We start from the raw sequence: 27,401 nt of genomic DNA, 5'->3' as shown, positions 1-27,401 counted from the left end.
GAGCGAGACTCGGCGGTCGCGGAGCCAAAGCGACCCGGCCCGTCACCCGCCCGGTTTCCTCCACTGACGCGACTCTCTCTCTCTCTATTTCGCCGCTCTTTCTCGACAGACGCAATCGGGAAGTCCCTTTTCACTCTTCTCATCATCTTCTTCATCCTTCTTCTTCCCTGTCCTCCTCCTCCTCCTCCTCCTCCTCCATCATCTCGCCCCCAAATCTCTCTGCGCGAAACCCTAGGCGGCTCCCGATCGGCGCTCCGACCATGCTGAAGTTCTCGGACATCGTGTCGAAGCAGATTCGCTTCCTGCTCGAGAGCGTCGACGAATCCAACCTCGACTCCGTCCTCCGCGAGCTCTACCAGGTCTCGTCCTTTCTCTCTCTCTCTCTCTCTCTCGGTCTCTCTCTATAACGGACCTAGTCGCTGCCCGTGCGAAAAGCCTGTCGCTGTCCTCGTCTCTCGAGGCGCGCGCGCGATTTCGGGAGTAGCATTGGCGTCTGTGCTGATTGGGGTTTGTAACCCTAGCTTGCTTCTCCGCCTCCTGCACTGGTTTTTTCTGTTCTTTTTCCTTTTGGTGGTGATGATTGGAGCAGTTTAGGTTAAGCTCCTTCTGTGAGTTTACATTCGAACATCGCTTTGATTCTCGTCTGCCCTTTCTTCTGTTTTTTTTTTTTTTTTTGGGGGGTTGGGGTTTGTACCTGTCTGTCAGGTTGGGTTTTTTTGGTGGAAGAACCCTAACTATTGGCGGCTTGTCGATCGAATGTTGGTCGACTTCTTTTTACTGGATTGTTGTTTATAGGATTATCACTCTGATGTTCTCTCTCTCTCTTTTCCTTCCCTTGAGAACACTTGTTTTGTCGCTGAGTTCTCGTGGGAGTATGGTGTGTGGGTTTTATGGCTCGCTGGATTGGGTGATGCTGAAGATTGATTGGGAATTCTGGTATACGTGATTGTCGCCAGAGCAAAACGGAAAATATGAGGAGGAAAAATTTAAAGAACATGAGACGGTGTTTGTTCCGAGGTTGCCAGGCTCGGTTTCTCGTCTAGCATCGACGCGATTTCGTTAATAAGCGGCCCTAAGATGAAGTAGTAACGTTCCTTATGAGCTCTCTATCCGAAACAACGTGCTGCAGTTTGTTTTTTCATCTATAGAGGATGGATCGTTGGATGACTTCCATTACCTGAGGTAAACTAAGGCTTGGTTAGTGGTGCGAACTCAGTAAGATTGAAGAGGTCTTGGTGTGAAACTTGTCTTCCTCTTGACATCTCATGGTAATCCAATGACCTCTTTCTGTTCGTGAGACAACCTAACCCCGACCATAGCGAACCAAATTAACATTATCCAATAAATTGTAGTTCCTCTATTTTTCAACAATTCTGAATTAGCAGGAGTAGAGTTTCTGCCATTAATAGAAGCGGAACGTCTTAACTGCATCCTACGGGAGTTGATCAGGATAAAGTCCCTGTAATCAGCCTCAATGGCCTCCAGCTGACAGCATCTAGAGTATCTTGGAAACCATCTATTATTATTTATAACTTCTGCAATCAATACTTCATTTCTTAACCAGAAGCATGTAATAACATTCTCAAGGTAAAAAAAAAAAAAAAAAAAACAGAGTAGATAGCACCCATTTGTCATGCTAAAATGAATTCTTGCGTGCATCTCTGGTGATGTGTTTAGCATGTTGCCTCAGTAATTGTATAACAGCGAGTGTTTATTTTCAGTAATAACTAGTGTTTGGAATAGTTCTTCCTCTTAGCAGATGAGAGTTTATCCATTCTTTCCTTGGGTAGTTCTTTCAAGGAATATTCCATAGAATCAAAGACATCTCAGTACGTTGCCATATTCCGGGTAGTCAAAGTGAATGTCCCGTTTGCTTTAGCATAGGATGATACAAGTACAGGCTGTTTGGTTTGGCTTTATGCTGACCAAATAAGCTACGTGAGAATTCCCCACCAGACATTTTAATTTAAAAAATTGAAAAGGTTTTGGGGTGACTTCAGTGATAGGGAAAAGTTAAACATTTTTGAAGTCGAAAATTCATCCTCTTGTTCCCCCTTCTTTCCTTTGAAGGTCAAACAAATTATATTAAGTTACCAAGGGGTACCGCCCTTTACAAACAACTTAAACAACTTTAAAGGGATGTATCCCATGTACAAAATTTAGGAACAAAATACCATTTCTATCATTCCAGTAAGCTATAAGTATGATATTGAACTTTTCCACCAAGGAGGCTTGAAGTTCTGTTGGGTAGATTGGAAAGCTGGCAGACAAGCGAGGGTGGTTTAGCCATTGAGCCCCCTTGTTTTTCAAGAAAGCTCCTCTCAGTAAATGGCTTTGGCTGTTTAGTGTCGAAAATTAACATCTTTAACGGGAAGTAGCAGTTGCAACACGTTGAATGGATTGCATTCCTTCTTCTTGCTTCGCTTAAACTAGGTACCAGAAATCGGATACAGTTTTGGCTTGACATTTGGTGTGGAGACGCAGCATTAAAAGATTGGTTCGAATCTGTTTGACATCGCTGGGAGCAAAATTGTTACTGTTTAAATGATGGTGTGATCCCATATCAATTTCATGAGGCAAGCTCAAGATTGGAGTTTGGAGCTTTTGCCTTTTCTTTTTTAATGTTTTGTATGATTTTTCTTAATTCTGAGGATGTTTTAGCGTGGACCAATGGAAGAGATGGAATCTATTAGAAAGTCTTACTACAAGCTGCTACAAAGAGAGGTTGTTGGTGGTAGACTGGAGTGGGAAAGCAGTTTGAAAAGTGAGGGTTCCGAAAAGAGTTTCTTTTCTTCTTTTGCTTGAGAAGCAATTTTGCAGTGAATCTTTACTTTAGATGACCTACAACAGAGAGGCAAAGTACTGGTTAAAGGACGCTGATACTGTGTGGCATCTCTTTCTTCATTGCCCTTGGACGAGTATGGTTTGGACTGCTTTCTGTGCTTGCACTAGATTAGCTTGGGTTACTGGAGGTTCTATAATACAGAACTTTGGGCTTGGCTGGTCCAACAAGAAAAGAAAAATTGCCTAGATTACTCTCTCTGTCTTTTGGTTGATTTGGAGGAGTGGAACGAGATTGCTTTTGATGGAGAGTAATCTTCCATTTCTGATTTTTTTGGAAATTGGCTTAAACTAATACACTTGGTAGAGTGGAAACTTGCATATGGATGTAAATGCCTTGGTTGATATAGTTGATGATCTGTCCTGCAATTGAGCTCCCTTTTGTTTTTGAGAGCTCTTTTGCATATGGCTGTAGCTTTTGAGCTCTTTGTTTTATGGGTTTGCACTTCTAGTGCCCTATAGTTCATCTTTTTTACCCATAAAAAAATGATATTGAACTTGTCCACTATGCCAAAAGTGAAGGGTGCATAACCACTCAGCTCTAAAAGAGTCTGAAGAGGAGTCTTCTCTTTTAAAGGCTTTCCTGTTTCTTTCTTGCCAAATGAGCCAAATTATCTCATTTAACCATTCGTGAATTATAATAGTGATAACAGCTGTCATCAAGATGGTCATTAAGTCTTCATCCTGCTTCAGACAGGGAAGCGTCACTAATTTGTTGGCTTTTTGCATGCATAATTTCTTTCTGACACCATTTTTGTCCTCCATGCAGTTTCTTGGCTATGGCGTTGAAGGAAGCATTTTGCTGCTCCAAACCTGCCTGGACTACCTGAATCTTCACTGGGCAGAGTTGAACTCGCATGTTAAAGCTGCTTTAGTGTCAATTTTCAAGTACATCTTGGAGAAGCCAAACTTTAGCACGGTCTTTTGTCTCTCATTAAAAAGTGGAGTGCTGAGTGAAGATTTTCTGGAGAATCTTTCTGATACATTATGCTTATCCCTGTGTGAAAAAATTAGCATTGGTCTTGCTTTGTCAAGCTCTGAAAATCTTGAAATCAGGAAGTGTGGTAAGTTTTATTCTTAAATGAGTGGTCTTTATTAGTTTTCCTTTAATGCGATGTTTTTGTTGCTGAACAATAGCACAATTTTGACATAATTCCCAGGGAAGAACTTTTGTATGGCTCAGATTGAAGAATTGTCTGCAAATCCTGCTCCTTTGAAAGCTGCTGAGCAGATCCAGGGAATTATACTGTTCCTTCAGCGCTCGGATGACCTGCGCCAGCATGTAGATTCTTTCATGCAGATGTTGTCTTTGGTGCAGCCTAAAGATGTTGCCTCATTCATTTTAACCCCTTTGCTTTCGGATGAATTGCGTGATGTCAATACAATGAGGTGCCAGTTATGCTCAACTCGTTGCCTTGATTTTGTTGAACTAAAATGTTTTGTCCCGCTTAATATTTTTCTGCTGCAGGAGCTTGGATCTACTGTATGATTGCAAAGAAGATGATTTTGATGCTATCTTGGCAGAAATGGAGAAGGAGATTGGCATGGGCGATGTCATGAGGGAGTTAGGTTATGGTTGCACGGTTAATGACTTGCAGTGTAAAGAGACCTTATCTCTGTTTTCTCCACTAACTGAAGTCACGCTCTCTAGAATAATTGGTACTATCGCCCGTACTTGTATTGGCCTTGAAGATAATCATAGCACAGCTTCGAGTTTTGCTATGGCACTTGGCAACGGCAGTTGGTCTGATCTTCCATCTCCAAGCTCTTGGAACATTGATGTTCTTGTAGATTCAATCAAGCAGCTTGTGAGTTCGACATTTCTCATTCAATCTTAGGCTTTGATGGTAAGTGTACAGCGCATACTAAGAATCACATATTTGAATACAGGCGCCTGGAATCAATTGGGCATCAGTAATCGAAAGCCTGGATCATGAAGGATTCTACTTGCCTAATGAGGAAGCATTTTCTTTCTTCATGTCTATTTATCGATGTGCTTGTCAGGTGTGTTTGCATGTCTTGGCTGGTTTTTGAAAGTTATTTTGGGCCCGTTTGGTTCAGCTTTTGGGGAATGCATTTGCCAAAATGCAAATACCTTTGGGTGAAGGGGGTTTTCCGAAATGCAAATATCGTTTGGTAAAATTTGCATTGAGATACAACTTTGGCCAAAATACCGTTTGGTAAAATTTGCATTGAGATACAACTTTGGCCAAAATACCATTTGGTAAAATTTGCATTTGTAAATAACTTATATTAAATTAAAAAAACAAAAAAAAAAACTATTTTCTTTTTTGAAGTCCGGCCATTGGACCGCTAGATGGCCAGATCTGGCCGCCTGGGGTTGTGTGACCCCGGCAACTGTTGCCTGGGGTCGTGCGACCCAGGCGTTGCCTGAGGTCCGGCGACGGTTGCCAAGGTCGGGTGACCCTTGGCTGGTGATCGTTGGCGCGCGCGACCCCTTGGTCGGCGGTTGTAGGCCTTCGATCGGCTTCTCCACTGGAGAGATGAACAGTGATAGAACAGTATCAGAAGTTGCATTCCAAAAATGCAACTTCCCAATGGACCTCTACCCATCCATTCCCCCAAAGGCCTTTGAAGCCCCCTAGAGATGCAATTGCATCTCCCTAAAGTCCTCAAAAAATTGAACCAGACACCACAACATTTGGCCAAACCCCTTTAGAGCCCCAAAGAGCATTCCAAATACTGAACCAAACAAGGCCTTTGCCTAGACATGGAAGTCTATTGGGAGCTCTAGCAATATATCTCCTGAAGTTTACGGAATCTTAAACTTGGGTTGTGCAGGATCCTTTTCCTCTGAAGGCCATATGCGGGTCTGTCTGGAAGAATATTGAGGGCCAGATATCATTCTTAAAATATGCTGTGTCAGCTCCTCCTGAAGTATTTACCTTTGCTCATTCTGGGAGGCAGCTGGTATGTGCTATAGAACTTGTAATTCTTCCCCTTCTTGTTTATTTGGTTCTAATTATATTGTAAAATATTCTGTGTAGGCTTATGTTGATGCGATGAATGGTCATAAGCTCCAGCCTGGACATCCGAACCATGCTTGGTTGTGCCTTGACCTCTTAGATGTGTTGTGTCAAATTGCTGAAGCTGGTTATGCTGGATCTGTTCGTGCAATGCTTGAATACCCTCTTAAATACTGTCCAGAAGTTTTGCTTCTCGCAATGGCACATATTAATGTACCCCTTCTTCATTGGCAGTGCATTGACAAGTTTCATCATTTGTCTTGATATAATCTTCCCTGAATATTAATCTATGTATTCTTGTGCTTGCAGACTGTATATAATCTCCTGCAGTCTGAAGTCTCCCTTGCTGTGTTTCCCATGATAATGAAAAATGCCGGGGGTGTTGGTATGATACTTTACCTCTGGCACGTTAACCCAATTCTTGTGTTGAGGGGGTTTGTTGATGCTGCGAGTCTTGATCCAGACTGCATGACTAGAATACTGGACATCTGCGAAGAGCTTAAGGTGAGATACAGCCGGTAGTTTTTATGGATCTACTCTTTAGGGTTTTTTTATGTATTGTATCACTCAGATACCCCGACACTGTTGTCTTCATTTTGCATGTGTGGAGCCCTTTTTAACCAATATGAAGGTGGTTCCATATATCCCAACTTTATTGTAGGAAAGATGTAGACGTCTTTGAGTTGATTGGGCTCATTCTTTTCTGTTTACTACTTTTCTCTTTCGTGCTAGCAGAGAAACCTGTTTTTGTTCCAATTTTTGCTCTTTTCTCCATTGCACTGATACATGGCTTGCTAATGATGCCAGATACTTTCTCAAGTTCTAGAGATGGTTCCTTCTTCCTTTGGCATCAGACTGGCTGCCCTTGCTTCACGAAAGGAACTCATAGACCTTGAACATTGGTTGAGCAATAATCTGAATACTTACAAGCACATTTTCTTTGAGGTAGTAGTTTGTTTTCCCTGGCTGTGAAGTGGTAGTGATTGTTCTAAAATGTGATGCTGAGATGCTATAATTGATTTCTCATTTCTCATTTTAATTCTGAAGAGCTACTATTGTTCCTACTGAGATGCATTTATAATTGTCTAGGAGTGTCTTCAATTCCTGAAGCTTATGGAATCTGGTGAATCAGTGGATATTACTGCCAAGGGCTCTCTGCGTTCTGGCGGTCTTTTGAATCTTTATCTGGATGCAATCCCTATCTTCTTCAAGGTTCTGTTGCCACTTGTCGGACATCTGGGTTAATTATGTGTAAATTTATCTCTGAGTAAAATTCAATCATGTTACTATGATTTTTGCAGACGCTTGTGGCTCATGCAAGCTTGAACTCATCCCACCAACATTTGGAGGAATTGGAGAGATTGCGTATAGCACTTACAACCTCATCTATGAGACTTCAAAATGGTGGGGCTGCAGATTCAGCATCCTCTGAGGAATATGCTGAGGATATAGAGGCAGAAGCTAATTCATATTTCCAGCAAATGTTTTCTGGCCAGTTAACAATTGATGCCATGGTTCAAATGCTGACACGGTTCAAGGAATCTTCTGTGAAAAGGTATACTGTTGTCGAGTCTAGTCATCATGCACCACTTCCATTGGACCTTTATCTTCTCAAATAAGTTGTGAAACTTAAAAACAGCAAGTTTGGAAGAAATAGCATAAATCATTCAAATGTGTATGGTGCTAATTTTACTGCTTGCCATCCTGATTCATATCAAGAATGCAGCTATTCTTCCACCATGTCAAGCATGAAAGTTAGTCATAGAAAGATAAAATTACATGTTCTACATGATGTAGACCTGCTAAGTTGGTTACCGACTTATTTGGATCAGGTCCTAGTTAGAAAAGAATCTCACCGGACACTGGCCAAGACTTTTATGATGTCAGCGATTATCATATGATGTGTTTCCTGTTAAGACCAATTTATCTCGCGAATGGATATCAGTCAGGAACGGCTTGGCAATCATAACGTCCTGTAATAATCTAAAAGCTATTTCGTATTTGATATTATGTGTATCTAAACTTATTATGTGCTCTCCATTAGTTCTTCCATAATGGGGCTGTTAAGGATTGAATAGCATTAGAGAGTGAACATTGAGTGCTATCACTTTGATGCATGCGCAAGAATGTGAGGAAAGCAAAAGCATGAAGCTGATTGTTTCTTGGTATATTTATTAATGCGGCCAAAGTCCTGCAGTTGCTTTATGAGTTTTTGATAATTAGATGGATACAATATTGCGGGTGAGCCTCTTTTGAAATTTTTCATGTAATGTTCAAATATTGGCTGTGAATATTGATTTGAGCTACTTTGATAACTGCAGGGAGCAGTCTATTTATGAATGCATGATTGCCAACCTGTTTGAGGAATATAAGTTCTTTCCCAAGTATCCAGAAATGCAACTTAAAATTGCTGCAGTACTCTTTGGTGAGTGTCATTGTGGCAATTATTGTTGATGGCTGTCTTATATGTTCCCTTAGAAGCCATGATGCATTCCTGTTCCTCATTTTGAATGCCTGATATGTGTTTTTGTACACTATTACGGTAGTCATTTCTTTTACCTATAATATGAACTATATGATTGAGCTTGGTATATCCAAATCTCTTGCATAGAGACCAATAGATGATGCACTCTCCTGACAGTTAGCTTGCCATACTTACATTTTCCGTCTTAGCCTGCATACGTACTTAAAGTGTAAAATTTGTGTGTGTGTGTGTGTGTGTATACAGTAAATTTAGAGTTACGTTTTATGGTTACTTACGTGGAAAATAATTTCCTGGATTCAGTAACTTCTACATTTCTTAATGGTTATATGGGTATACACAATTTGAACGAGATGGAGGTTTGTTGCCCTAACCGGCACAATTCCCCCTTCATGTATGGTTACCTGATGCCATGGAAGGCCCTACTCCCACTTTTTTATGGTACCAGTTGTTGCTTCATTGAATTCTTAGTTGCTATGTTGATAGTAGAGGATCCATAATTTATGTTCTATTATTTCTTTCTTATTTTTTGTGAATAAATATCAATCAAGTGATTTGTGTATTTTCTTTCGATCTAGATACATTGATCCATGAATCTGTGTGTATGTAGATCCTCTGTCTGTCTATTTGTCTTGTGAAAAGGATCCCCAATATATGGAATTTTCTTTGGCACAAAAGAATATGGTATCATTGCTGTTGGCAATCCATTTTAGGACTAGAGATGCTTACCTATGTTTTATAGTACCCTGGTGTCAAGCATTTCTTTGATGACTATCTCCTACTATTTAGGAATTGCTTAATGTACATGGGAGCACTTGTGTTGCATATATTTATATATAAGGGTTGTATTCTCCTAAAATACAGAAGGCTTGCTTAATTGCTTAGAAGCCTTCAATTGGAATGACATTAATCCTGCCTTCACGAGTTGTCTGACTGGTAGCATGAGCGGTAAATGCTGGCAGCGGCAGCTGACATGACATAGGAATGATGTGGCACTGACTTTATGAATGGCTTCAAAATTTCACGTTATGGATAAAATGTACAACTACTTTTAAAATTATTAAAGAACTTTGGAAAGTAGAATACTGAACCGCATTATCAAACAATATATGAGGATAAATTCTGTCAAGTTCTCACGATGAATGAGAGGATATGGTTTGGTTCCTGGTGCGAACTCCCTGCTGAGGTTCTTAGTCATGCCTTTCTCTGTTTCTTATGCTGATATGGCACTTTATTTGATTATGTGTGCATCATATAGCCGATATGTTTGCCACTTGAAGCAGTCAATGCCACATCGGGGGCCTTGAGATTGCTCTTTTTTAGCTGTCTGATTAACAATGAATGGCCCAGATTAACCGAGTACAGACAGTGGGATTACTGGGGTAGAATTGGAACTGGAATTAATATTTAGGGGCAGGATTGGAAGCTAGTAAAGTATTGGCAGAATAGTAAAAAAGCATGATAGGTTAGGCAAGCCTTTAGAAGTATTGCCAATTCAGAAGGTCTTGGTCAACCCTTTCTTTGATATTCTTGTGAAATGCGGGTATACTTTGCTGTTTTGGTATTTGAGTAGATATGGACATTAGACTGAGAAATTCCACTGTTAAGCAAACTAGAAGTTCTTCAAATAAGTACAAGTGGAATCTTCTGAATTATGACGTGACCTGTTATAGTGACATTTTTGATATGCTTACATGATTTTTGGAGATCTTTGGACTGGAAATTACTGAGGGATCCTCCTTATTTCTTAATGACGAAGTTGGTAAGATGTACTGTATAATCTGTTTGCGTTTGTCTGTTAGCCCTGCTTTATCTACATAATCTGTTCGTGGCTGGGAACTCTGCTGGTATTTGACATGATTTTAAACAGTCCAGAAAGTAGGAATTGTTGTTGTTATGTCAATCTAGAAAAATAATGGTTGCACACTTGATGTAAATTGACCTGTCCTTATAGTTTTTGTATGTAGTTTGGGTGTTTGTCATTCAGTTTTTTTAATTTTGAGAATCTTGTCTTTTCTTCTTATTCATTTGTTTCCTTACACTGCTATTCTAAAACTTGTCCAGGCTCTGTCATTAAGCACCAACTTGTAACTCATCTGTCACTTGGGATTGCCCTGCGTTGTGTTTTAGATGCGCTCCGTAAGCCGCCAGATTCAAAGGTTTGTGTTATTATTTGAGACATATAGTTCCACTTATTTATTTCTGTACTGATGTGCCTGGCTGCATGCAGATGTTTGTATTTGGAACCAAGGCATTGGAGCAGTTTGTGGATCGATTAATAGAATGGCCACAGTATTGCAATCATATTCTACAAATATCTCATCTTCGGGGCACTCACTCAGATCTTGTTGCTTTTATTGAGCGAACTCTTGCGCGAATATCATCAAGTCATTCAGATCCTGATGGAGGCAACAATCCTGCGAGTGTTCATCATGGTCCACCTCAAGGTGGCGCTGCAAATATGGAGGTCAGAACAATGTTTGTCTTCTGGCATGTTGCATGCATGACATAATTTGTTTTGGGATTAGAATTGAATTTTTTTTAGACTGGAGGGGGAGATCGGAATAATGTTTTGTTTGTATGTTGGAAGTTGATTTGAGATGTCTCCGTGGCATGGGAAGCCTCCTATTCCAGGCATCCTAAGCTAATGGCATGATCAACGTTTTCATTATTTTCCTCAGGGATATGCTGCATGTACCGCTGTGGGTTTTTTTCTTCTTGGTGGTACTGTTGCCTTTACAGGAGTTGTTTTAAGTGACTTCAACCAATGCCATTGGATTTAAGATTTCCAATCATCGTTCTAGTTGCATGTTTCACATTTATTCCTGTTGAAGTTTCTGCCTGCTTCTGCTTTTTTCCCTGCTAAAAACAAACCTGGCTGTATCATCCTTATTGGAAACTGTGATACTGCAATGTGAGCTCGAGGTCACAGAAAGAATACAGACATATGCAATTGGGATTATTCGCATACTTGTGAGATTGCTGATGCTTCTATTGTAAAGTATGTGGACAATGTCCTCTCTCTCTCTCTCTGGTTTTTTGTTTTTTTTTTTTGGGGGGGGTGTGATCAAGCCATTTCAGTCCACCAGAAGGTCACATTGAATTTTATGTTAGGACATCTTATGTTAGAGCATAAAGTATGTTTTTTCCCTTCTTTCCTTTTTGTCTAGAGTTTGATGATGTGCTATAAAATCCTGAACCGGTCTGTTGGAGCCCCTTGAAGCTGGTTCCACGTGATCAGCGTGTTGCTGAATGAGGAGAATGTCTGAACTTCCATGACTAAATAGTCAAAGCTTTGTCTATTTTGTGGTGGAGTTATTTTTGCTCGTGTCTTCCTTCTGAAATTATGTTTTTGTTTAATGAACTTATCATTATTTGACACGTTGTTGAGTTATCCATTTCGTCCTCAAAGGCTTGGATTAATGTTGCAGGCGAGTGCTTCAGGCATTCTTGCTGGACAGCAACTTCCTTTGTCATTCCAGCTTCAACAGAGACAGGAAGCATCCCTAGATGATAGGCATAAGATTCATGCCTCTTCAGTAATGGAGGTGAAACCTGTGGTACCTGCACCAGGGAAACCTCCAGCTAGCACATTAGTTGAATCTTCAAATATCCACAGGGTATACTTGCTACTAGGCCATGGCTGCATTTTACCGTTCCTTCTGTTGATATCCATTACTGACATCTAAGTCTGAATTGCTTTTGTAAGTTGCAGAGCCAGAATGCAGTGAGTACTGCTGTATCATTGTCTTCATCACCTGGTTTTGTTCGTCCTCCCAGGGCTCCTGCTTCTGCCCGTAGGTTCCTACTATCCTGTGTAAATCATACGTGTTATTGTGTTTGATATCTTGATGTTCTTGTACAAATGCTTCGTTCAAGAATTGACATGGAAATGATCGTACTTCGTTCAAGAATTGACATGGAAATGATCCATTGGATCGAGATGCACAATATCACATGTTGTGAAGTCAAAGTTGATATTGATTATTGACATTGTGCCTTTTAACTGTATTCATAAAATGTAGGCCCTTGTTTTGTTAACAGATGAAAACAAATGTCCAGATGGTCTGTCGATTACACTGCATTGTGCTTATCCTTCTGATTGAAAGTCAATGAACCATCACTATAAAATGGAATACGACTGTTCTCTGATAGGCTAGTAAATTTTGTGCCTCCTCATTGAGCTTGGTTTATACGGAAAATGCACGAAAAGATATATGAGGGTAATAGTCACCTTATCTATGCTGTTGCCATCACCTACAAGGCCATGTACATTTGAGGGATTTTTTTGAACTCTTGATGAGTATGTTAAATGTGTGATTTATTTTGATGCAGGATTTGGCTCTGCTTTGAACATTGAGACCCTCATTGCTGCTGCTGAGAAACGAGATACTCCTATAGAGGTACTTCTCCGGTCGCTATCTTCCAGACTGCTTTATCATTATATCGAGAACTGAAATCTTGGGAATGCTTTTGTGGGCAAAGATAGCATAGTATTGCATGCTCGAAAAGTTAAAATATCTAATTTTCACTCATACAAGAGGGAGATTATTTAGTCTCAGAAAACCATGTGAATCAAAATCATTTTATGCTCCTTTTTCCTGGAACTGTTACTCCCTCTCATAGTCTTGTTATGTCTTCCGAGTAAACTTATGGAACCTGATGTGTTCTGTGTGGAATACGATTTGAAAATTGTGATCTGTTGAGGGAATATGTTCCTGATGGTCTGAACAGTTGGTAGATCAGGTCTGGAGGCAATGGCGAAGGTCACTCACTACTGTGTGTTATACTGAAGATTCTTTCTTTAACAGCATTTATTTTGTGTAGAAAAGCATGATACTTTGTAATATGGCCATTGCTTTGGAACATGGCCTTGACATGCACACATGGTCCTATAAATGTTGTTGGAACGTTATGATTAGTGTTAGAAGTTAATGTTACAACATTTTGGCGGTCAAATGGCATACACTGTGGCGGTCAAATAGTATATACTGTGGCTTACATCAAGCTATTTTGTTTGTTGCCTTGGATTATCTCTTATATGTATATGAAAATTGTTGGATCCCTGTGCTAAATCAGAGAACATTCAGTCAGGTTAGTTTTGAAATGTGTTTGCGATCTCAACCTGATTGAGCTGTCCCTTGCTTATATTAGGGCACCTACTTGTCTGCTGGTCATAATATCTTGTATGCCTGTGGTACAGAGTATGTTGTGAGCAGTTTAGTTTTCAGTTGTATTTTATTCTGGTTGATCTCACTGGCTTGTATCTCATGATGACTTAATATATGAGTGCTGGTTGTCAGAATCTACTTGGGCTGTGTATGTGAGTTACTGCTGATTCTCATTTATGTACATAGTTAATGGGTTTTGCTTAGTGATTAGGATCATTTGTCCCTGAAATCTGTTTCTTTTTGTTTACTTAATGTATGCAGGCTCCGGCATCAGAAGTTCAAGACAAGATATCATTCATTATCAACAACATTTCAGTGACGAATATTGAAGCTAAAGCGAAAGAGTTCACTGAAATTTTTAAAGAGCAGTTCTACGCATGGTTTGCACAATACATGGTCATGAAAAGGTTTAAACTTAAACAACTGCTGTACTTTTAAGCATTTTTTGTATGCACCAGTATATTTTCATACCTTGACTCTTATACTGAGGAAGTCTAGTTACATGCACTATTCTTACTATTCCGCTCCTCGTAGATGCCTCCACACCCCATTCTGAAATTAAAAAAAAATCCTTTTATTTCAAGGATGAATGTCTTCCGACATTGTCTCTCTCTTTTTGTTACATCTGTATGTGTAGTAATCCTGAGATAATATGAGGGGATGCTCCACTTATGTCAGTCATGCCTTACTTTTTGCTAATTTTCCTGGCAGAGCAAGCATTGAACCAAATTTTCATGACCTATACTTGAAGTTTTTGGACAAAGTCAATTCAAAGGCCTTAAATAAAGAGATTATTCAAGCAACTTATGAGAACTGCAAGGTTTGTTACCACTAATATGGTTGGCTCTGTATTTGATGGATACTACAAGTGGGATGACACAGGATTTTTTTTAATTTCCAGGTCCTTCTAGGATCTGAGCTCATAAAATCAAGTTCAGAAGAGCGCTCACTGTTGAAGAACTTGGGTAGCTGGCTTGGGAAATTAACCATCGGCAGGAATCAAGTTTTAAGGGCTCGTGAAATAGATCCAAAGTCATTGATTATTGAGGTGCTTGCACTTCATGGAAATTTCTTTGTGTATATTGTGAACATCATTGCCTTTTAATGTCTTATGCATTGTTTTCTTCACTTTATTCTTTTGTTTAATTGCATAATGTCTTTTTTTTGTCTCTTCCTGTATCCGATTATGAGAATCAACCCATTAAGAATTTGAGTTTTTGTTTATTTAAATCCTTATATTTTGCAGGCTTATGAGAAGGGTAAAATGATTGCAGTTATCCCATTTACTTCAAAGGTAGGGTTGTAAATCTGCTCCACTAGTGGATATTACCTCTGCCCTTGACTTTTTATCGCTAATTCTACTCTTTCTGCAGGTTCTTGAACCCTGCCAAAACAGTCTGGCGTACCAACCACCTAATCCATGGACCATGGGGATTCTTGGATTAATGGCTGAAATTTATCTGATGCCGAACTTGAAAATGAACCTCAAATTTGATATTGAGGTACATGAAAACCATGCTAGACAAAGACAGGAAAAATCTTTCCTTCCATTTTGTCTTGCCTGATATAAAATGTTAGATTTCTTCTTATACAGACCTTTTGATCACAGGTCCTGTTCAAAAATCTTGGGGTGGATTTGAAGGACATGACGCCTACGTCACTTCTGAAGGATCGTGTAAGAGAAGTTGAAGGAAACCCTGATTTTTCAAACAAAGACGTTGCCGCAACCCAACCACAGATACTTGCGGATGTTAAATCTGGAATAATATCACCAATAAATCAAGTAGAATTACCTCTGAAGATTGCAAGTCCGCCTGATTCTAGTGGACATACACACTTATTGTCTCAGGTATGCATAGTATTATTGTCTTGTTGGGGCATGAAGTGGTACTTATATGCTGTAATATGACATGATGTGGATCTTCAGTTTGCTGCTCCTCTTCAACTATCATCTGGTGCACTGATCGAGGATGAGAAGTTAGCAGCTTTGGGTCTGTCTGATCCACTCCCCTCGGCTCAAGGACTCTTACAGGCTGCCCAGTCCCAGTCTTCATTCTCTGTTAGTCAGGTGGCTGCGTATGTTTGCTATTTCAGTTGTGGATGATAACTGTTTTTATGCTTATTAACAAGTCCAGTTTCCTGTTGTTTTCAGCTGCCTTCTCCAATTCTTAACATTGGAACTCATGTTGTAATCAACCAAAAGTTAACTGGTCTTGGCTTGCATTTGCATTTCCAGAGGTAATGTTGCTGTTCTAATTCCTTCACACATTTAATATTACATTTTGTCTCTTTCAACCCCGCCTGTTTTCAACCGCCTGTTTTCAAGAAAATTGTGAATATATTTTATGCGCCTGCACATGCACACATACTCAGGCACATGAACGGTGTATATGAACCATCCACCCAGCTATTCATTCATGAGCTTCCTGGAAAGATGAATCTGTAATTTTCCAAACGTATATCTTTGAATATTGCTGAATAAATTATTTTGCGCATATTGCAGGGTGGTCCCAATAGCAATGGACAGAGCTATCAAGGAGATAGTACCTGGGATTGTGCAACGTAGCGTTTCCATAGCAACTCAAACAACAAAGGAACTTGTTTTAAAGGTGTTATTTTAAGGCTTTGCTTTTTTCAAAACACAGTCTAATCTATTGCTATGAATTTGACCTTGTACTATGTTGGATGTGTTTTCATTGTTTCCCCTGCGTGTTTTTGAAATGGTAAAATTGTCCAAAGTGGCTAAATGTCAGCCAAAACAGTTTTCATGTGGAGATGATAATAATTCCTTTCTTAATACATCCCTGCCATAGCTCTACCCTTTTGATTTTGGCCAGTACCATGGCTCAACTCTTCAGTCACAGCCGACTTTGCCTTAATTTTGTCTAACCTGTTTTAGATCATTAAAGGAACTTGTTTACTATCAATCACATGTAACGCGTCTACCTTTGACTACTATATATTTAAGTGGTATTGCCTGTTCACCTGATTGCCTTGCCTGTTGCTTTTTTGAAGCCGTTACTATTTGCATGTGCTATGTTGCATCATTTTTGGAGAAACTCTACACCTGATGCTACATATATCTTGTTCTCACATCAGTTTATATCGCCTATCCCTTCAGTTTGTTCAATAATAGTGGAGAGAGAAATCTTTCGGCATTTACAAACTAGAAATCTAGGATCGATTTTCTGAAAAATTAATGAGCACAGGTTCTAAGTTTTAGATTCACATAGAAAGAAATTCGTATGGGTGCTATCCCTTGGCCTGTGAATTTTAACTTATTAGTGAGTAGAACAGAAAAGGCTCTAGTTATGGCAGGATGCTCGAGCTGGGGATATGTTTGCACTTGGCAGTCCACATTGTCCAATTGGTCATTTCTGGCTGGGAATAATTCTTCTGTGTTGAGTAAAATTATTGTGGCTCACACTTATTGGATGGGATGATAGGATTATGCTCTGGAGTCAGATGAGACAAGAATATACAAAGCAGCGCGAAAAATGGTTGCCAGCCTTGCTGGAAGTCTAGCTCATGTGACATGCAAGGTAATGTTATTCATTGTAGAAGTTAAATGTATTTACATTCTCATTTTTGGTTTTCAGAAGAGCTGAATACTTTCTCCTCCAAGGAGTGACCTCTATGATCTGGCATTTGACAGCAGGAACCTTTGCGTGCTTCAATATCAAATCAGCTAAAAAATTCGCTTCAGGGCTTGAATCTATCTGCTGAACTTCTAGACCAGGCTGTTCAACTGGCTACCAATGATAATCTTGACCTTGGCTGTGCAGTCATTGAACGGGCTGCAGCTGATAAGGTTAGAAATCCGGTTCTTATTAGCTTATAACTTGTCGTTTTCTTCCCCTCTGTATGCTCCTTTTTTTAATGATGATATCTGAGTTTAAGATGATTGGCACGATATTTACTGGTGGTGCACATAATGGGGAGTTGGCAGTACATAGTGTAGATCCAAATATTTAACCTCATTTGTATAGCTGATGGTCCATAACATGTTTGAGATAAGTGCCTTTTGGATCTCTCCTTTGAATTGTCACTCGGATGAGGGTTCTGTATTTTCTTGTAGGCAATTCAAACCATCGATGGTGAAATATCTCAACAACTTAACCTAAAGAAACATAGGGAGGGTGTTACTCCAGCATTTTTTGAAGCCACTGTATTTGGTCAAGGTTCAATGGGCATTCTCCCAGAGGCTCTTCGCCCCAAACCCGGTCACTTGTCCCTTTCTCAACAACGGGTTTATGAGGTATCACTGTTGGGCTGTTTTGAGAAGTCATGATTTGATGTTAGATTATGCCTCTTTGAGCCTCTCTTTTCAACTATTCCATGCAGGACTTTGATAGGCTTCCTTGGCAAAACCATTCGAATCAAAGTTCACATACACTGCCTTCGGGACATTCAGCTTCATCCGGAGGTTCTCTACCTTCTATTAATCTTAATCTGGTATCTGGACAACTATCTGGCTATGCTCCGTCCTACATTAACTCAGGAGCTGAAACAGTTTCTCGTCAATTGGATCTTCCTACTGAAGGAATAGAGGCTAATTCAGCTCCATTTCTCAGGTTCCTGCTTTTTTCTTTGGAAAGGTTTCCATTCATGGTTTCATTAAAATTGAAGTTTGGGATTCTGGGTTTCTGGCTAATCGGTTTTTCTGTGATTTCAGTGTGTCCTCTACTCATATTGGCACAGTGGATGGGGCTACTCATAGTTCTGACAAAAATGCAGTTACCGCTTCACTGCCTTTGTCTGCTACCGTATCTGAATTGAATTCAGTGGAAACCTCCACTGCCATGAAGGTTAGACTACTACTTTTGTGTTGATTCTTCTATAACACAGATAAGTTCTGTTGCTGAGCTGTGCTTTCTTGAACTTTGCAAGGACACTGCTCCTTCACAGCCATTGCCCTCGCCTGTGCCCTCTGAGCGCATTGGAAACGGCATATCGGAACCTTCATTGCAGCCGAGGGATGCATTAGACAAATACCAAATTGTTGCACAGAAGGTTCTAAATAATTTCATTCTGAAGTTTGTGCCCCCCCCTTCCTTTTTCTCTTCTCTTTTTCTTTTTTCCTTTTCTTTGGTGAACTTTCTTGAAGCATTTCATGGAACTGAACGCAGTTTAACCATCCATTGGATTTTCCTTTAAAACTGGCTTCTCAGGGACAACCATCACTAAAATCAATGTAAACTGTATCCATATGGACTGGATATGATCTTGCTGTCTTGGATTCCATACTAATGGATTTCTTAATGTCCTTTGCTAAACTATTCAAGTTAAGATTGCGCATCTGTCTAGTCGAAAAATATGGATTTCATCATATAAAAGAAATCATTTTCTTCATTTTCTGTTTTGGTTTTTGTCTTGGGAGTTGACAGATATGCTGTTCCTTTTCCTGCATATAATAATTGTCAATTATTTGTGTTTGTTAATTTTGCTATTTAGTTGGTGTTGGAGTGGTTCTTGTATGTGAGGGTGCTCTTAAACCCCGCTCACTTTTCTTAATACCTGAAGAACTATCTACTGATCTTTTGCTCCTAACTTCTTGTAAGTTATTCATATTTTTTCTGTATCATTGTTGTGGCTCTTTAACAATTGTCTGTTTTAATTCCAGTTGGAAGATTTGATGACTAATGATGCTAGAGATGTAGAAGTTCAGGTATTATTCTTCTGTTGTCTCCTTGTGTTCATTGTATTCTTTTGTTCATTGCATATTTTTCCCATATTTTTTTGGAACTCGTGGTGTGTCATGAGGTATGTTAAATTGCTATTGTTTCCTCCTCCTGTGGGGATATGTGGTCTGAGTTTATTCTGTATATGTCTTGCGCTCCCCTCTGATATGTCTCTGCTAGACAGTATGTTAAACGTAGTTTCTGTTACTTTGTTAATTATTCTTCACTTTATTTTGGAAGTGGCTTCTCTTGGTTGTATGTTTTTCTACATCTATTCAATTGAAATATTTGTGCACTAGTCTTGTGGACATATATTTGATAGAGGAAATAATCACTGATGTTATTGTGACTTGTTTCAGAGAATAATTGCTGAAGTTCCTGAGATCATACTACGCTGCAGAGGTCGAGATGAGGCTGCTTTGGCAGTAGCTCAAAAGGTTCCTTATGTTCTATAATGAGTATTCTTATACGCAGTATTACCTTTGAACTTTCTTTTGCTTCCTATATTGCTCATTGGCTGATGCTAAATACTATGCAGGTTTTCAAGGGTTTGTATGAGAACCCATCAAATAACTTTCATGTCAGTGCTCATCTTGCAATTTTGGCTGCCATCAGAGATGTTTGTAAGCTCGTGGTTAAGGAGGTTACAAGCTGGGTATGAATGCGTGTTTCAATTATGTTAATTTTCGGTAGTTTCAGCAGTTTGGAGTACTTTGAATGTGCAACATTGTTTTCCTTAATATCATACAAGCTTGGAAATGCTTCTATGATGTGATTCGTGTGCTTTATCTTTTTCTCGTATGTTCCTTCTGCTTTCTTACCGTGTGTAGTTCAACTTTATGCAGAGTAGAATTTCTTTTGTCCATGAATAAAGCATGTGATTTGCGGACTGTAATTTCTAGCCTTTTGGTTCTTTGGGATGCTTGTATTGTTCCATAAAGTATCCCTAGTGAAGCTTCAAACTTTGCTTGGTTTTCCGTGGAGGATTGCATCGGCATCAAACTCCCCTGTTGAACATTTGAATAATGTTAAAGCATATTTTTTACATTTGTATCTTCTTGTGATCAATTTTTATAATATGTAGCACTACGAAGTAATTGGCATTGGAAACTTGGAAGGGTGTAGAATTAACTTTGACATAGACCATTGGCCAGGGCTATGATCTATTTTCTAAATTGGTTTAATGCAGTTCAACTCTTTTTATGATGTATGATGATAATTTCTTTTTTTTTTTTTTTTTGGCTTAACCTTCTATGTATTGGCTTTTCATAGATAATGTGTCTATCATTGATTAATCTAATACTGGCATGGTTGGTGAACCCCTACCTTCAAGCCAAGGGTAATTACTTAATTGTTGTCTTGTTGTAGGTAATATACTCAGATGAGGAGCGGAAGTTCAATAAAGATATCATTCTGGGACTAATCCACAGTGAATTGCTAAACCTTGCTGAGTACAATGTTCATATGGCAAAGCTGATAGATGGGGGCAGGAATAGTACGTAGCACAAAGATTTATTTTATTTTGGGTTCTATTCTGTAGCATTTTCAACTGACCAGCCCATGTTCAAATCTGCAGAGGTGGCTACAGAGTTTGCTGTTTCTCTTCTGCAAACTCTAGCAGTTGAAGAATCTAGTGTTGTTTCTGAGCTCCATAGTCTTGTTGAAGCATTGGCAAAGGTTTGTTCCACTTTGTGAGTAATTTCTGTCTTATGTTTCCTATTTTTTGATGAATCTTGTTTTGTAGCATGCGGCAAAGCCTGGAATGCCCGAGTCATTACAGCAGCTGGTTGAGGTTTTGAAGAATCCTGGTGCTAATGCGAATGCTTTAGCTAGCGTCACTATTGTAAAGGAGGATAAGACCAAGCAATTGAAGGACAAAAAGGTTGGGGGAATTGCCATAATAAGATCTTTGCTTGTTGTGATCTCTTGTAACCTGTTGTCTCATTCTTTATGTGGAAATAGGCTCCTGGCCCTACCGCCATTGGTAGAGATGACTACAACAATGTTGATATTGTGGAGCCCGATCCTGCTGGCTTTAGTGAGCAGGTAAATGGATCATCATGCACCTGCCAATTGAATTTTGTACTGAGCAGGAGTAAGATTGGAGGTGTAGGTATGAAGTATTGTTTTCATATGAAGTCATAGCTAATGAAAATACTGTTAGAAAGGTCATCAGCTAGGGAGGCTACTTGTTTCTCTATGTAACCTTACTCAAGGTATTGAGGGCAGCCAGCAGCTTCCTTTGTAGCTTTCTGTATTTATTTTTAGTACCTGGATAAGGAGACATCATTATCTGACTGGGTCTAGCAGTGTTAGGTGTGTCTGGAAAATCCGGCTTCAAGCATTGTGTATTTATTGGGAGTGGAGAATGTTTGAATTTGCTGGGCTTACACCAGTCATTCAGTAATTTGCACATGCACCGACAATTTCTGACAAACTTGCTGTTGAATGTTCTGCAGGCATCTTTGCGTTTTGGAGAATGGTACAGGATATGTGAACTTCCTGGTTCAAATGATGCTGCTTGTTCACATTACATCTTACAGTTGCATCAAAGTGGACTTCTTAAAGTTGATGACATGACAGATCGGTTTTTCCGTGCTCTAACGGTGACAATTTTAATACTACATAAAAATTGTATTGATAATGGAGTTGCAATCCCTTTTCTTACCATTGGCTTTTATTTCCTAATGTCAGCATATTGCTGTTTCTCATTGCGTCTCCACTGAAGTGATCAATTCAAACACTACACAGTCACCTCAGCCATTACAAAATCTTTCATTCCTTGCAATTGACACATATGCAAAACTTGTCTTTTCAGCTGTTAAGGTAATTCAAGCTCCCCGGTCATGGTATTTCCATTTCTTGTTTTGGTTGACTGATTGTATTTTTTTAAATTTCTTCCTGTATTTGTTCGAAAGTATTGTCCCATGGACCAAGGATCAAGCAAGCATGCACTTTTTTCGCGGGTGAGACATTTTTATATATGTAACTGCAGTTTATAATTATGTACAATATTCGAATTTTCTCTGTCTGCCCTTTTGCTAGAATGATAAAAAGATCTGCTTTGTTGTAGATACTGGCTGTTACTGTCAGATATATCCAAAAAGATGCAGAGGAGAAGAAAGCTTCGTTTAATCCAAGACCGTATTTCAGATTGTTTATCAATTGGCTGCTAGACTTCAATTCCGCAGATTCTGCTATTGATAGTGCACATTTTCAGGTACTCCTGTCAAAGGGTATTGTTTGATGGATTATGCTCCGACCTAATTGACTTAACATTTAGTGCATGATTCAGATTTTGACAGCATTTGCGAATGCATTCCATGCTTTGCAACCTCTGAAAGTTCCAGCGTTCAGGTTAGCATGACACCACTTCCAAAGCTTGCAAATGGAGAAATCGCTGTGTATTTTTTTTTTTTTTTTGGGGCTTAATTGCATGTAGACCATCAATTGTTGCTTTCTGTAGAATTTCATCAAAGCGTCTTTAACGGACACATTAAATGATTCTGTCAGGCAATTAGGTCCATTGAATAAATAACCTAGTTGGGTGGTAAGTGGATAGTGCTTAGATTAGTCGAGGCGAAAACTAGTGATTTTGTGTCATGGCATCATTGTGTATCGTGGAATGTGCTGCAAGTTTTGACGTGCAGGTGTATCATTTGGGCTTTTGGTTTTGAAATGAGTGATTATTTCAATGACTTGGCAAATTTGCACTGACCCAGAACTTGTGCTTCGTGCATTGATGTGATCCAAAAGTTTCTTGCATTGGGTTGCACTTATGTGCAGGTCAAGAAACTTCTATGTGGCTAGGACCACTACTTGCTTTTGGCCACAAACAACCACCCTTGTACAGCTGCTGGCCCAGTGAATGAACACCTACTAATAAAAGCTGAAAAAACACGGTGCCCATAGGTTACTGTCCCCCGTACTAGCAACTGATTCCATGATGAGTTGCAATTACCGGCAGTAAACAAAAAGGATTGGCATGTTAAAGAACATATAACTTGCTCATGGTTTTTGGTGCCAAGAATCAAGAGTCATTATCTACCCATTTGTGTTGGAGATTTGTGGAGTTTCTTTGAATGTTTGCTGAATAACTTTCGCGTGGATCATTTTTTTCTGGATAAATTCCATGTGGATTATGACTATGCTTGCATGCACTTTACAGCTTTGCATGGCTCGAGCTGGTTAGTCACAGGAGTTTCATGCCAAAGATTCTCTCAGGGAACTCTCAGAAAGGTTGGCCTTACTTCCAGCGCCTGCTGGTTGACTTGTTTCAGTACATGGAACCATTCTTGAGGAATGCTGAACTTGGTGTGCCGGTGGGCTAAATCTTTCTCTATCATTTTTAATTAGTCATCTTTATGGTTCTCAGATTTAACATGCTTGATTGGCAATTAACGGTTCTAATATTCTTGTTTCCCTTTACTTGCACAGGTTCATTTTCTGTATAAGGGAACACTTAGAGTGCTGCTCGTGCTGCTTCATGATTTTCCAGAGTTCCTTTGTGATTATCATTTTACATTTTGTGATGTGATTCCCCCTAGCTGCATCCAAATGCGAAATATCATCCTTAGCGCATTTCCTCGCAATATGAGGCTTCCTGATCCATCTACTCCCAACTTAAAGGTCTCTATTGTTGATATTCCTCATGACTTCTTATTGCAGGTGATGGATATTAAAACTAAGATCTCTTCTGTATTTGTAGATTGATTTGCTGGCGGAGATCACTCAATCACCTCGCATCCTTTCTGAAGTTGACGCTGCTGTAAAACTAAAGCAGATGAAGGCTGATATTGATGAGTATCTTAAGGTATACATGCATGATTCCCTCTTTGATACTGGCCCGCCTGCTAGAGTAGGATTTAGGATTTTTTTTTGGTGGAATTGTTCCGTAGCATACAGTACGAGAATTGGAAATTTCACATGGACTATGGAACCTTTTTTTTTTTTTTTTCTTTTAACTTTTTCAGTGCCTTCTCCCATATGATATAACTTGTCATACTTTTGTGTACTTTGAGCAGACAAGGCCACAAGGATCGTCATTTTTGACTGAACTGAAACAGAGATTACTGCTTCCACCAAGTGAAGCCTCAGTCTCTGGCACCAGATATGATGTGCCGTTGATAAATTCTCTAGTTCTTTATGTCGGGATGCAGGTAACTTCCTTTCTGGTATTGAGTGGATTTCCTGTTATTTGGGGGTTTTGGGGGCCTCTTGGTTTCTCGAGACACCCTAACAATCTCTAGTCTAAGCTGTTGTGCTGAGCTATCTCTTTCCTTTATAACATGCTTCATTCATGAAAATGAGAATTTTCCAGGGGAATAAAAATTGTGATTAATGAATTTGTTACCAGTTTACATCACATTGATTTGATTTTTATGTCAGGCTTCAACCTTCTTATGCTAGCTCATGTATTTTTTAATTTATTGGCTATCAGCTCATACTTATTGTTGAAAGAACTAAGCGTATAGAGTAAGAATAAGCATGCTACGTAACATGTAATTTCTTGGTAGTAGAGTTACATGTACACGTTACTTCATTGGCTAATAAAGTTTGTAAGACTTGTTAAATTAATCACCCCTTACTGTTGCAAGTGATTAATTGACACACTAATTATGCCTGACAGACGCTTATACCATATTTTATTTTCTAGCATTCCCTTCCTAAATTTTGGTAGCCTTTTCTTTTTCTTAGTATTCGATTACAGTTCAATAGTTCAAATGAAACTTCCTTGGAAGCTGTAAAAGATTTGATCTAAAAGAGAAAAAAAAAATCCTTATTTTCTAGCATTCCCTTCAAAATTTTGGTAGCTTATTCTTTTTCTTATTATTCAATTACAGTTTGGTAGTTCAAATGAAACTTCCTTGGAAGTCATAAAAGATTTGATCCAAAAGAAAATAAAAAAACACCATGAAGCTTTTGGATTATAAATTAAGAAGATGCAGTCCCAAATGTCATTGGTGTTTAGCTGTTGGAGTCTGGTGTTTGGTGAAGCGTGAGACTAGAGAGGGATGCAAACTGAGAATTGGGAGAGTGAAGGTGCTGTAGATTGGCGGAGTTGAGGCTTTTTCTTTCTCCTATGCTAGTCCTCTGTTTTGGTCGAAAGGAAAACCCTGGAAACTATCAAAATCAATTGAGTTTCTATCTATGAAAAATTGGAAATAGAATACCCACATTTCCATTTTTGATCTTGTTTCTAAAGTTCAGCCAGAAGTGTTTCCTCTGCTCGTTTTCATTTTAAATGGAAATGCTGTGGAAGAACTTGTTTTCTCCAGATACTAAAACCACCCTTTTTTCTGATGATTCTATTTAATTAGTTGACATTGAATAGTTCCGTTCTTTGTTATCTTGGGTGAAATTTATTCGTCTTTTTCTTTTATAGAACTGGCAATTTGTTTATTCCTTTTATGTCTTCTCTGTCTTAAACATGGGAGGGCTAACATTATGGTGTTGAGGTGAAGACATCTCTATATTTTAGGAATAAAACATCATTTAACTTTTTCCCCTATTACGCAGAAAGATTTTGGCAGAAAAGTCTTATGGGATAAAACGACGTCTGATTTAGTTTTTTAATGTTTCCTTCATCCTCCCAATTGAATATGTACAATTTTCTCTCTGGAGAGTGGAGTTATGTGGGTAACAGTTTTTAAAATGCGTACTCCGAACATTAGATTCTTTGAGAAGCGCTCTCTCAGTTGCTCTGTGACATATGGCTGTTCACTTCTATATCTATATTTCAGGCCATTCAGCAGCTACAGTCGAGGACAGCTCATGCACAAACACCCGTAAATCCTGCTTCGTTGGCTGTTTTCCTGATCAGTGCAGCACTGGATATTTTTCAGACCCTGATAGTGGAGTTGGATACTGAAGGACGCTATCTTTTTCTGAATGCAATTGCTAATCAACTACGTTACCCAAATACCCATACACACTATTTCTCTTTTGTCCTCCTCTACTTATTTGCAGAAGCGAATCAGGTAATTGTGCTGCCACCCATTTTCCTTACTTTGGGTGGTGTTACGTGTGTTAGAATGTCATTGTAGTTGGTAGAATATGTTTGATGTTTCCAAAGAGTTATTTCTGAGCAAGAAGAAAACAGTGAAGCTCATAGCTTCCATGTTGTTTGGTTATATATTGGACTGACACATTGTTCTTAAGAATGCAAAGAATCACATGGTAAGTAGATGCTTAGTTGGCATATAGTTAATAGCTGTCTTTCTGGGGTTGAAGGATTTTAATTTGTATTGAGTTGCCATACTTTGATAGTTTTGACACTGCTGAGATTTTAGCCACAATCTTGAATTTCACTTTTGGAAGCTGTGTTCCAAATTTTGTAAATTTTCATTTGCGAAATAGGTCTATGCTAGCTCTATAGCTGCTTACAACCAACAGCATAGGTGCTGTAATTTCTATGCTAGCTTTCTCCTTTCAGCTTTCAATGCTTCCGTCTTTGTCTGTATAAAACGTTAATGTTACTGAGGTTATTGATGTTGGGTCATGCGGTTCTCATTGGTGTTGGCTCATGCGGTCAAAACAATTTGTTTTATATCGAGTCTTACCATTTATTTTTCGTGGTGCGTTAAAGCAGGAGATTGTCCAAGAGCAGATTACAAGAGTGTTGTTCGAACGACTAATTGTGAACCGCCCTCATCCTTGGGGTCTCCTTATAACCTTTATCGAACTCATCAAGGTATACCGTGTTTCGGAAATGTTACTGTAGTGAGATGCCTGCCATTTACATGGTTTCGTTAAAATTGTTGGATCTACGATTTGCAGAATCCGCGATACAACTTTTGGAATCGATCCTTCATACGCTGCGCTCCCGAGATCGAGAAGCTTTTTGAATCAGTGGCAAGATCGTGCGGGGGTCCAAAAACTGTGGACGAGAGCGTGGTCTCCAATTGGATATCCGACAGCGCCCACTGACTGTAACTTTGTGGCCGTAGTTTCCCTTTTCTTTTTCTTCAATGTTTCCTGTATAGACCTTGTCTGTCTATAATTTTTTGGCCGAAACTTGCACATTGTAGTTGGCCTTTGTACATTGTAGGACAAACTCAAACTCAGAAAATTCCAGAGCCAATTTTTTTTCTATGGGGACCTTTGGCACCGTGGTTATTGCAATGTCGCATGATGATCAAAGTGAAGAAATTGGTTGGGATTGTTTTGGCTAAAGATTGTTTGGTAACACTCCCGTCAACAAGTGATTCTATTCTTTTATTCCCTTGAACAAAAAAAA

The 27,401-nt window shown here is 39.3% G+C and overlaps 1 protein-coding gene across 3 annotated transcripts; it reads left to right on the top strand.

The window, feature by feature from the left end:
- Positions 1–118: 118 nt before the first annotated feature.
- On the top strand, positions 119–27,332 carry LOC104444451 (CCR4-NOT transcription complex subunit 1). Of its 3 annotated transcripts, none has more exons than XM_010058125.3 (51): positions 119–359; positions 3,611–3,905; positions 4,002–4,230; positions 4,310–4,649; positions 4,732–4,845; positions 5,644–5,772; positions 5,850–6,041; positions 6,138–6,332; positions 6,636–6,773; positions 6,918–7,040; positions 7,130–7,383; positions 8,150–8,253; positions 10,375–10,469; positions 10,541–10,777; positions 11,742–11,930; positions 12,026–12,107; positions 12,646–12,713; positions 13,743–13,888; positions 14,193–14,301; positions 14,383–14,529; positions 14,728–14,775; positions 14,855–14,983; positions 15,091–15,330; positions 15,409–15,549; positions 15,634–15,719; positions 15,985–16,090; positions 16,928–17,023; positions 17,137–17,292; positions 17,560–17,739; positions 17,826–18,055; positions 18,157–18,289; positions 18,372–18,494; positions 19,105–19,149; positions 19,522–19,599; positions 19,701–19,817; positions 20,531–20,657; positions 20,739–20,839; positions 20,907–21,044; positions 21,125–21,208; positions 21,622–21,768; positions 21,857–21,988; positions 22,081–22,128; positions 22,236–22,382; positions 22,458–22,519; positions 23,331–23,484; positions 23,600–23,791; positions 23,871–23,975; positions 24,187–24,321; positions 25,906–26,142; positions 26,754–26,855; positions 26,942–27,332. In XM_010058125.3, the coding sequence occupies exons 1-51, from the start codon at positions 261–263 to the stop codon at positions 27,089–27,091; spliced, it is 7,254 nt and encodes a 2,417-aa protein (XP_010056427.1). In that variant the 5' UTR covers positions 119–260; the 3' UTR covers positions 27,092–27,332. The 3 variants fall into 3 exon arrangements, with proteins under 3 accessions (XP_010056427.1, XP_010056426.1, XP_010056425.1); XM_010058124.3 differs by having other exon boundaries at positions 12,020–12,107; positions 17,140–17,292; XM_010058123.3 differs by having other exon boundaries at positions 12,020–12,107.
- Positions 27,333–27,401: the final 69 nt, after the last annotated feature.

This window comes from Eucalyptus grandis, chromosome 5 (assembly GCF_016545825.1).
Source record: "Eucalyptus grandis isolate ANBG69807.140 chromosome 5, ASM1654582v1, whole genome shotgun sequence".
NCBI lineage: Eukaryota > Viridiplantae > Streptophyta > Magnoliopsida > Myrtales > Myrtaceae > Eucalyptus > Eucalyptus grandis.
This window is presented reverse-complemented; position numbering and strand designations above follow the sequence as displayed.

What these genes read in the sequence shown, in the direction of transcription:
- LOC104444451 (XM_010058123.3), top strand. Translation starts at nt 261, where the DNA reads ATGCTGAAGTTCTCGGACATCGTGTCGAAGCAGATTCGCTTCCTGCTC. An exon ending in ACATCTGCGAAGAGCTTAAG is followed by an intron (nt 6,333 to 6,635) that starts GTGAGATACAGC and finishes TAATGATGCCAG; the next exon opens with ATACTTTCTCAAGTTCTAGA. An exon ending in ATGCTGAACTTGGTGTGCCG is followed by an intron (nt 23,485 to 23,599) that starts GTGGGCTAAATC and finishes TTACTTGCACAG; the next exon opens with GTTCATTTTCTGTATAAGGG.